At 46.4% G+C, this 11632-nt stretch overlaps 1 protein-coding gene across 10 annotated transcripts in view; it reads right to left on the bottom strand.

Moving 5' to 3' along the window:
* Dclk1 (doublecortin like kinase 1) overlaps positions 1-11393 on the bottom strand; it is a 283576-nt gene extending 272183 nt beyond the window's left edge. For 4 of the 10 annotated variants that reach the window (XM_040754409.1, XM_040754408.1, XM_040754410.1 and 1 more), the window contains exons 1-2: positions 11182-11393; positions 6047-6442 (exon numbers count right to left, since the gene is read on the bottom strand). In XM_040754409.1, coding sequence (XP_040610343.1) covers positions 6047-6422 — 376 coding nt within the window. In that variant the 5' untranslated portion in view covers positions 6423-6442; positions 11182-11393. The remainder of the gene's footprint in view (positions 1-6046; positions 6443-11181) is intronic. The other 6 variants (XM_013118991.3, XM_040754407.1, XM_013118992.3 and 3 more) reach the window with 3 other exon arrangements.
* Positions 11394-11632: the final 239 nt, after the last annotated feature.

Consider the following 11632-nt stretch of genomic DNA (forward strand, 5'->3'; position numbering starts at 1 on the left):
TGGTGTCATCTTGGATTTGAAAGGTAAGAGGGGGGAGAAGTCACAGGTGACATTAAATTAGGTGTGTCTTATTCCATGCAGAAATCTATGTCAGAATTCCATGGGCATTTCTTTCTGGAGGTTCCAGAAAGTGGCTGACCAAGATCAAGACTGATGGATTCATAAGACCCCTTCCTGGCAGATGGCACCACCTGCTGTGCCTTCATAGGAGGGAATGAGCCAGGCAGTTCCCATAGGCCTCTCTTATCAAGCATGTAATTCAATTTGTGAGTCTATCCTCATTACCTAGTCACAAAGTTTCTGTCTCTTTACACCATCACATCAATGGTTATGTTTCACCATAGGACCTTTTGGAGTTTGCAAATATTAGTAACCCAGTTGGTGGTGACATCACCCGGAAAGGTCTGTAACAGAAGAGAAACAGATTCTGGACAATGGCAAAGGGGATTTCCCATCGACGCTGCTGAGTTGGAAGAGACTAAGGGATCATTTCAGTGGAATACAACCAGTCAGCCAGAGTGCAGAAGAGAAGTCTGGTCTGAGGAAACAGGCCATTATTTAGTAGTGGCCTTAAAAACAATGGGAGCCGGTAAGCTCACAGAAAATGACCCAGAGACAGGAGAGTGGAGGGAGGGTACCATGCCTGAAGTGTGGTGGGTAAAGAAGGAAACAGAAATTACCACAGCAGTAACCACCACGGTTCTACTGACAAATGCCCAGATGTAGAAGCAGCAGCTCAAGGAGAGACAATATGTCTACAAGGATTCAAAGGTTCTCCTACAATCTTTATTCATTGCCAAGAGGGACACAGTAACTTCAGAATAAAGATTTACCCAAAGTTGTTGACTCTGGAGAAGGCATGTGGACAAAACATTTCTCTGAAACAATACCCTCAGAATGATGTCGAGTTACTTCTGGAGAATCTCTATACCAAATGGTCAATATCAAATCAACCATCAGACCAACCCAGTATTCAAAAATCTCAAACTCCCAAGGACCGCCCTCACTGGGCAGAAGCAACAGAGAGAGACATGGCAGCTAAATGCAGTGTCTGTTTGCATAACAGCAATAAAATCCCCAACCTCCACAGGAAAACGGAGGGAACTCAGTTGCTGTGTTACGTTGCTCCATCCATTGTGTTAGACAGCAAACGGGGGTGAATAAGGCATCCATCTTGTGATACCTCTGAGACCAAGTTAGTTTCTACATGAACTATTTATAGTTTATATAAATGATTTGATTTTAAAACAGTAAAACTGAATCCTCAACTCACATATTATATCCATATTGTCTCCATTAAAATGTTTTAATAAAATGCAATAAGAAAATGAGGACACATGACTTCTTGACCTCAGAGCACACAGCCGACATGAAAATAAAGCCGTAAATTGAAAGACTAGCATATTTGATGATATAAGTTTTTTGTAAATCTACATGACAGAAAACATAGTCAACAAAGTTAAGATGAATATAGAAAAAAACTCACTCATTAAAACAAAGGGCTAATACTTTTAAAAGAAAGATGCATCCTATGTCGGTAAAGATGACACTAATGTGGCAGAAAAATGATTAAAGGTACAAAGCAAAAAGCATAGAAAAATACATAAATGCCCCTTAAACACATGAGGTTATGGAAATTAAAACCATAATTAGAATTGTTTTCTTGATATGTTGGCAAATGACTAGATATTTGATGACATCATCCCCTTGGAGATGGTCAGAGTGGAAACTGGAACCACTTAGATGGACAGGATTCTCTATAGTCTTTCCTTCACATAACACTATTCTATGCAGCCAACCTAAAGTTAACTACCAACATGAGTGGGCCATATACATATATACGTGTGTGTGTGTGTGTGTGTGTGTGTGTGTGTGTATGCGCACACTCTAATACTATTCGTAACAGCAAAGGGCTGCGCACATCTTAAAGCCTCATCAAGAGAAGGCCAGTTAAGTAAATTAAGGTACATTCATACAAGGAATACTGTGAAGTAAATAACAGATGTAACTGTTCTCAATGTCACTGATAGGAAAGAGTCTCCACGGTAAATAACGTTAAGTAAAAACCAAGGAGAAGAACGGGATGAACTTAAAGTTACCATTCTGGGTCGATTACATGCAGATTGTAATGCACTTGGTAACACTAAGAAAGGACGGGGGTGGGGGGGACATGACTACTACACTATGGGGACTTTTATGGAAAGCCTGCTTCAGAGCTTTCCAGAAATTAATTTTTATTTTTTTTTTGGCATTTCAGAGAGAGGCCAGTAAATGAGCTACAGAGAGCAAAGAAGGAACACCAAGATTAGAGGAAAAGCACCCTGGAAGGCGGGCAAATGAAAGTCAACACGGGAGAAAACCACTTAACTGCTGGGTGAACCGTGTGGGAATGGAGGAAGAGGTGGGTGCTCTGCTTCTAACAGCACGGACCCAACATGCATGGACTCGGTGATGGTCAAGGACTCGGGATCTGTGCCATTTGCGACCTGAGAAGGAAAGGCTCTGGTTCTGCTGTCTCACACGTGTAAATGCAAGGGAGGAATCAGCCAGCCGTTGTTCAGGATCCTGCCGCATCTCTCTCCTAAGGGTCTGGAGGATTTAGGTGTGGCACTCTGATTTCTCCGCAACAGCTGTATCCCCAAAGTAGACTCAAAATGGCTCTAAACTGGGGGAGGAGGTCACACCCCAGGTGAGTCACTGGCGAGACAGGGCTGCAGAACAGCTGTCCTCAGGGAGCATCATGGTTTGTGAAAACACATGGAGACCGTTTTGAAAGCATATCCTTGGGAATGTCACCTCCAATACACCCTTAAGTACACACATGTACACGCGTGTCGGCGTGCACATGTGATACAGATACACACACGCATCCACTTGCTCGCACACACGCACATTCACTTGTCACACAGCCTGGGCTCAGAACCACTGTACCAGTGTGCCTGGAGCGCTCCTATGCATAGTGATCAGGGTCTAATAATAAAACAGAGAAAGTGCCCATGCGATTTATAAATAAAGCCCACATTTGTCATAGCTACTTGGAATTTTTAGCCTGAGATCAAGCGAGAAGGAACAAACCTTAAAAAAAAATAATTGCAAGACCAACACACTCATCACTACACTGACTAACGGGATTCACATTAAAACTCAAACTTTGTCGTACTGGGAGGGGAAGTAGAAGGCTGACATCGAGAACTGATGTTTGCGTAAATTACTTTGTAAAGTGACGGATATGGGCCTAATGAGGATGAAGCAGCATTTTGCATTTTAATGAGCTAAGCAAAAAGTAATAGAAGAAAAAGCAAATATCAATGAATTTCCAGCTATTTAAACACCAAGTGCAGCTGCACACTAATTGTCAGTATTATGAATAAAAACATGTTTTTAACTGAAAATTCAAAAAAATATGTAGACTCACACATGGCACTAAAGATACCATTCAACCAGAAGAAAAAGGTATATTAAAAAAAGTTAAAACAATTTTAAACATCAGAATGTTCTACCAGCAGTTAACTTATATTGGTTGGGGGGAAATATTGAGGGAAAACAAAAGATGATTTGGGGAGCTGTAAAGACAACTCAATGGTTAAGAGTGCTGGCTGCTCTTTTAGGGGACCCAGGCTCTGTTCCCAGCAGCCACATGGCATCTCACAACCATCGGCAATGCCAGGTTCAGGGTGTCCAATGCCCTCTTCTGGTCTCTCCAAGCACTACCCACACATGCTGCACATACATATATGCAGACAAATCACCCACACATTTAAAATGAATAAATATTTTTAAAAGGTGGCTATTTCTGAGATCAGCAGTTTCCATTTTTAGAATTAAATGCATGCCAGGCGGTGGTGGCGCACGCCTTTAATCCCAGCACTTGGGAGGCAGAGGCAGGCGGATCTCTGTGAGTTTGAGGCCAGGCCGGACGGACAGCCTCCAAAACAATACAGAGAAACCCTGTCTCGTAAAACCAAAAAAAAAAAAAGAAAAAAAAAGAATTAAATGCATAATAAAAACATTTGCAAAAAATGTTTTCCAAGAAGTAGTAGAAGAAAAATATTTCATTGGGATCAAGTACCAGGCACAGGAATAGGTGGTTTCTGCATAGATTTGTACTAGAATGTCTGCCTTCCCAGTACACCAGAAGACAATGAACAGACTGAAGCAAGCCCCAAAGTGCCTTTTGGAGGAGCAAACACATCTTAGGGCCTGCCATCCGGAGTTCAGTCCCACCTCTACCATTTCCTGCCGTGTGTTACCCGGGATCCCTGTCTGTGCAAACCACAAGGTCTCACACACTCAAGAGGGCTCTGGCTAGGGCTGGACACATGCTTAGTAACTTCAACCAATGTAACTGTCTTCAGCCAAGACAGCGACAGCTCAGAGCAGGCACTGTACTGAGCTAAAGAAACAGGAGAGTGAGGAGAGATGGTGGTGACCAGCCATTGCCAGGAAGGGGCACCGTCACCAGCCACTTCCCAAGGCCACTCGGATGGGAACGGTAAGTTCAGAGCAGTTTTGGGCAGAAAAAGCCTAAGTACCCCTGCCTTTAAGATGCCACATAAGCGACTCTAGGGTAGAGTGAGGCATCAATCCCCAGCTATCTGAGTCCATGCTAAGATCTGAGCACATTTTTCTACAGCGCCATTACCCCACACAGGACGTCTTGGTGACAGGTCAGACACCAGCCTCATCTGATCTTGCTACAGAGCGCTCGGGAAACACTACCAAATGTTTTTACTTTCCCTTGTATTTGCCAAGGTCAGACAAAGGACATGGCACAAAAATCAAAGTTGACAGAGAGATTTCATGTCAGTCTTCCCCTTTAATTTGCTGGAAGTACCGACGACCTCTGAATAGAAGGAAAAAAGCCAAGGCCACAGGCATCTTGGCGGGGTGACAAGCCACCAAAGAGATGTGAATTCCAGAAAAGTAAATACACAGAGCTCAGGCTGCTCCACAGCAGTCCTGTCACGCTGTTCATGGACTGGCGCTCCTGCAGAGGGAGGGGGCAGGGGGAGTCCCACACAGCCCCCAGCTACAGAGGAAGACAAGGGGGCTCCGCCTGTGAGCAGCCCTGTGGCTGCAAGCCTGGACTCTAATCAGGCAGGATGGAATGCTCCCTGCCATCTATACAAGCTGGGGACCCAGCTGGACAGTGGGACCTGGCCAAATCCTGCTGGAAGAAAGATGAATTCAGAGGGACAGTAGGACAGTATTTGGTCTGATGGTGCCCCCTACTCCATCCTCACCTTCAAAACTTAAGCTCAGAAAGACCTCTCCAAAGGAATCTGAGGGATACGCAGTACCAGTTATTGCAGCCAAAGTCACTAAAGTTGGTTATGAATCCTACAGCGATGGAAGACACCACACTGGGTTCAAATGATGATGGGCCAAAGCTTCATCCTTGAAAACACACTGGCCTGTTTTCACATAAAATGTCCACAACAGACTATCTGCTAGAATGAACTGGGTTTTAAAATAATACGAACAGACTAATTTCTTCTTGTTCTCAAACGCCACAGGAAGATAATAACCTTCCCCAGGAAGTGTCCAGTGGAAAGCTTTTTAGAAGACCTCATTTTTTTTTTGGTCCAGTGGTCACCACTAACTTATCGTATAACCACAGACATACTATTTGAGTTTTGTGGTCTTGGGTCCCCAGTGATAAAATGAATGGGCTTTATGTCTTTCCAAGGTCCCTCTCCACTCTAAAATTTCATATCCTCACTTCAAGACCCTTTGGACATTGTGATCCAAAAGTTCAATTGGTGTCTGGCAACAACCTTGAACTATACAAATGAAGACACAAATACGAGCTTTAAAATGTTAACCCGACATGGGTTTGAGAAAGCAGACAGGATGCTTTGGGGACACTTTTTCCTTCTGTCATTATTAGGGGCTGCCTGGCTAATCAGAATTCACTTTCTGTTCATTTTTACAGTGTAAGTATGTTAAACTGTAAGAGGCTCCGAGCCATGGGCTAACATACAAGTGACTCTCAGTGGCCTCAGGTGCCTACAGCATCCCCAGGGATTCTCAAAGGCTAGCTCACCTTCCACCAGCTGGTCCAGACTGGAGATCTTCTTGAGTCCATCGATGGTGTAGATGGTTCTCACCCCCTGGGGCAAATTCACATTATCCGAGAGAGTTCGGGTCAAATCAGCCAGCAGGGCCTCAAAGGATCGGAAGCGGTCTGGGGAGATGGCGTACACAATCCCTTTGAAGTAGCGGTCACCATTTCTGTAGAATCGAACCTTCTTAGCTTTCTTCTCGGAGCTGAGTGTCTGCAGCGTGCGGGTGCGGTAGAAGCTGCAGTGGGCACTGTGCGTGGGACTGGGCAGGCCGTTCACCCGGGACCCCCTGCTGTACCTCTGCGCCTTGTCCCGCTCATCAAAGTGCTCCAACTCCATATCTCTGCCGAACGACATGACTGGTTTGCGTGTGGAACCTGCGAACGCCAGAAAGAGATACAGACCCGGTTACCTGAAGATCGTGGGCTGGGAGGCTCTGAGAGCAGCTGGGAGGAAACATTGCAGTGACGGGTGATGTATTTGGGTTGTGGAGTGGGAGAAAAGGAGGAGGAGGGTAAGCAAGGAATAGAAAAAACGCATCGCAGTGGTAACAGCCTATTACTCAACCACAGTTTGGTTATACACACTCCCACTGCTGTCTCCCTCAGGCCGCAGCCACACCCTCCCGAGGTGTCACCTGCATATTTATAAGTACAGAAACTGAGGCCTGGGATATTTCCTCTTACATTTCTCCAAGTAATATAGTTGAGAGATATTTCAGTTAGGGACATTCTCCCCCACTCCCAGACCCCAGCTTTGCCTAACTACAAGGCTCGTGTGAGCCGTGCCCAGAAGTGTGCCAATCCCATAGGCAGGTAGGAAAATGTGAGCTTTCATGTACTAAGCAGGGTGACCAGACTATAGGAGCTTTAATCCGTGTGAGCTCCCTGTGGTCAGCTGGAGAAGACATTAAACCAATCAGGAGGTTCAATTTCCTTTTAAGAAACACAAACATGTGTTCCATTTGCTAAAAAGTGACTTCACCTCAACCCTTTTGCTTGTTCCTAATAATAAAATGTGCTAAAAGGAGAAGATGACAAAAAAAGAGGGGGGAGGGGAAGAGGAGGGGGAAGACAAAGGGAAGGAGAAGAGAAAGAGGGGGAGGAGTTAGAGGAGGAGTTAAGGAAAGACGCACTTATTTGGCAGTATTGTCCCCTGTCCACCTAAAGGCCACTCTATCTCTCTGGTTAAGGAAGTCAAGGCTTCAATGTGGCTGTTGAACAAAGTTGACCCAGCATTAACTATATAAGCTGACAAATCTACTTGATACACAGTTGACCCAGCATTAACTATATAACCTGACAAATCTACTTGATACACAGTTGACCCAGTATTAACTATATAAGCTGACAAATCTACTTGATACACAGTTGACCCAGTATTAACTATATAAGCTGACAAATCTACTTGATACACAGTTGACCCAGTATTAACTATGTAGCCTGACAAATCTACTTGATTGGCACCTTTGAAATTTAGACACGGGAATAAGAATAGCTCCTATTCCATCACACGTATTAGCTACTGATAGACACAAAGCTTGCTTATGATGAGCATTGATTTACTTAAACAGCATGTGCTCTCTATTTAAGAGGTAACTAGTGGGCCGGGCGTTGGTGGCGCACGCCTTTAATCCCAGCACTCGGGAGGCAGAGGCAGGCGGATCTCTGTGAGTTCCAAAAAAAAAAAAAGAGAGAGAGAGCTAGTGGAAACAGAGCCATCCCCAACCTGCTCTTGCAAGGCAAGCACTTGGTTGCCTCTGGAAAAGAGCTCTGTCCTGCCACAGTCCCCGTTCTGTTTTCTATGAGGCCCTGCTTTCGGTGAGCTGTGCGGGACAAAGCCATTCTTGCTAGAAGTTACTGACAAAGAACTGTGCTCCTTGCAGGAAGATCAGTGTGGAGAGTGGAAAAGCCTCATTCGAAAGGGTCCATTTTTAATGGTAAAGTTCTAGGCACACTGAAGTAAAATGTTAATTATAAAGGAAGGACCAAGCTCTGCCTTGTACTTCCTAAGTCACCAAAGGAAAGTTCCTCCAAACTCATCAAAACTGCTGTGTATTCCTGTGACTATCCCTTCACAACCCTGGGCCATTCAGAGTGGGTTTACATAAAAGCTTGCATCAGCTCAGTAAGCCAATTCAGTTTAAGATCTGTGATAAACCCGAGCATGGCGGGCTATCCTCAGCTCAGTAAGTCTTACTGAGACCCTGTCTCAAAAAGCTCTAAGCTAACTAGTTAGCTGGTTAACTAAAACTTGCAGTAAGAAAATCCATACACAAAATCATAGCTAGAGAATTTTTGGTCTAGAAATGAAGCAAAAGAAAACAACATTGATGTCCAGGGTACAGTGACCCTAAGATTCAGCGATCAGCTATTTAATGTGCTGAAGTGTCACAAACAAAAACCTCTTCTAAAAACACACATAAAGCAGTTAGTCTCATCAAAGCTAGGTCTGGAAAACTGGATTTTCCCAGAGTCTCCAAGCTACAGTTGAAGGAGTTGGCTTTATTGGATTCCAAATTAGGAGCTCTTTGGCCCAGCTCTCTGACACTAGGCCTTGGTCCCATGGAAACATGAGTTTTGAAGCTATCACGGCTGTCTAGCTCAGTGACTTTGTGCAAGGAGCTCTTGTGTTGTAAAGTCCACTGAGGGGAGTTGGGGCACAAAAGGAGCACAGTATGACTAAAATCCCCAGTTCGAGTTCATTGCATCTTTCCTTAAACATAAAAACTGACTCTCAGGTCTCAAATAATCAATCGTAACCTTATTTTTGCATCTTTATTAAAACCCTACCAGCTGTGAATTGGTTTTGTTGATTTTGAAATAAATAACTTCAAAACAGTCACCACTGGGACCAATCCTGTAGGCGTTAGCTGTGTAGCAGAACCAAAATTCTATTCTTACATTGGTACCAGCTCCTACTTTGTCTACATATTTGTTAAGTAATCTGTCTTCACAGAGGTGTGTGGGTTGAGGAAAGGGAGGAGGGGGAGAAGGAAGAAAGGGAGGAGAGGAGGGGGAGAAGAAGGGGAGGGACCGGAGGAGACTGCTATGTTGAGCCCACTTATCAAGCTCCAGAACTTCCTAAGTGACAAAGGCTGACGTGGCCTTTGATTGGGCTTGTTTCCTTTTTAAAGGCATTGGCCTTCCTTCCATTCCTAGAGGCTTCTTCCCAAGTAGATAAAAATAAAAGGGAATTAACAGGGGCCTAGGAAAGGGTGACGCAGGGTTGTAACCAGAGACAGTGAAAATCAAACTCGCAGAGTCTTAAGCAGTTCACAGTTGTCAACAAGTGTTGGCAGTTGTTTGAGCTGGGAATGCTTTTGGGAACAAGAATCCAAACCAAGTGGGAAAAAAATTTACTTAAAGAAGAGAAGAGTTCCTTTGGTTTAGTCATGGGTTCATTCAGGGCAGGGATTGCCTCTCCCGGTTCCCATCCGTGAGCAGGCAGGCAGGGATGGTGCAGAGCTCTGCTCTAAGTACAATTGCTGTCAAGGCCACAGCTCTCACTAAGTGAAGGTCAAAGCCCGCCCTACACACTTGAGTCTTCTGGAAGTCATGCGTGGTGTGAAAGCAGGTGCTCTCTCCTTGCCTCCTTAGTCATACATGTGAACCAAGAACCCCAGAAGAAAATTCTCTGAGCTTCCACAGATTCGCACTTCCTGTAGAGGATGTTGGCTGGAACACACTGGACCAGCATTCACAGACTATGGGTGATAGGAGGTTTCTGGATACATGCATACTGGCACCAGGAAGGTACTTGCAACCCTCAGCCACAGACACCACAAATCATGGGTGGAGAAGAATGTGAACATTTCCCATAAATATCACAAAGCCAGAAAAGCACCATTGTTCTTTGTGGGATTTCTCCCCATTCTGAGGAATACATACATACATTCATACACACACACATACATACATACATACATACATACATACATATCCCCTTTCTCTGTGTAAATGAGCTCCTATTTCAGCAATTTAGACACACACACACACACACACACACACACACGCACACACACACACGAATCTAGCACAAACCCGAACTATCACATCTGGAAATGCAGTCAGATTAGGATTCGGGTGAATAGAGATGCATGGACTAAAAGACGCACGCGTGTATCTTCTGAGCGTGACCACCCCAAATAAGCATCTTTTAAAAAAATTTCCTGCATATGACCTCTCTTGAAATCCCTCCTAACCTGCATTCATGCAACATTCGATACTTGAAATGCTGCCCTACTTTCCTGTCTCGTTGAAAGGAGGTATATTAGGAACAGTCACGACACGCTTTTTGCGGAACACCCTGCAGTGTGGCAGCGGAGAGTGTGTGCACAGTAACCTGGGCACACATTCACAGGTGCACTCAGAGTGGGAGCCCGTTTGAATGAAACCTTCTTGTGGCTTCTTTCATCCACGAGCATTTCCTTGCCAAATCCAGCAGTGATGCCTCGCAAAACCTGGTTTTCAAAAGCAGCCTCTTTTGTGGGGCAATGCGGCGCTGTGTGTGCGCTCCCCCTAGGAGGAAAATGTCTTTTCCTCGCGGCATGCTTTCAGCACTGCAGGTACTAATTCGTACACGAGGCTGCCTGGCTGTCCCCAGAGGAACTTGAGACCATGCATAAAGGTACTAGCGACACCCACACTGCAGTCTTCATCACCAGGCACATGCCCCTCTCCTGGGCACTCCGGAACGAACGCAGCATGCACACAATAAGAATCCAGGCCCAGCCACTCCTTCCTAGCCCTCTTGGTCCTAGCTCCACGGCCAGTCCTGACAATGACAAGCGCCTCTCCCAGATCCTCAGCCCCGGGCTCTCCATCTCCAACAACAAGGCGATGGAAAGCCTGGCGGGCCCAGCTTGCCAGATTCCGTATTTAAAGCTGGGTGGCACCAGACAAAAGAAGCTAGAGCCAGCAGCCCCGAGGCCGCGGACACACAACGCCCCGGGCCGGTTCTGACTGGCCAGCCCTAGGCAGCCACCTTTCGAGGAACGGCGGGCGGGGCGGCTGCCACCCAGTGGGGTCCACCCTGGGCCAGGGCCACCAGGGCTGCGGGCAGATGGCACCGCGGGGCCTGCCCACTCCTTCCCCAGCTCAGGCAAAGCACGCACCGGTCGCTGGTGGCCGCTGGATTGTCTGTGGCCGGCTGCTGGAGCTGTCCTCGCCGGGCTGGGCGCGGCTGGGGCTGCGGAGCACGGGCGTCTGGGTTGCAGCCGCTAGTGCACGGATGCGCCGGGGCTGGTCCTCATTGAAATGCGGTTCTCTGCTCAGCCTCACTCCAGCTCTCTCCCGAGGAGGGCGGTGGCGCGCAAGCTTTTCTTGTGTCTCACTCGCTCTCACGCCCTCCCTTCTCCTGCTCCGCCCTCCGCCCTCCTTGGCAGGGCGCACCCACCGTGGCTGCTTTCAGGGTCCTCCTCCCTCCTTTAGCCAGGCTCCTGGCTGCATGATCTTGGTGATCTGACTTGCCTGAACAGCCCCGAAGCGTCTCACGTCCCTAGAAGGACTTGCCAGAGGATGGGGGCTCATTGGATGGATGATGGTCGAGAGGACCGAGAAAGAGAA

This window comes from Mesocricetus auratus, unplaced genomic scaffold (genome assembly GCF_017639785.1).
Source record: "Mesocricetus auratus isolate SY011 unplaced genomic scaffold, BCM_Maur_2.0 Super-Scaffold_100011, whole genome shotgun sequence".
NCBI lineage: Eukaryota > Metazoa > Chordata > Mammalia > Rodentia > Cricetidae > Mesocricetus > Mesocricetus auratus.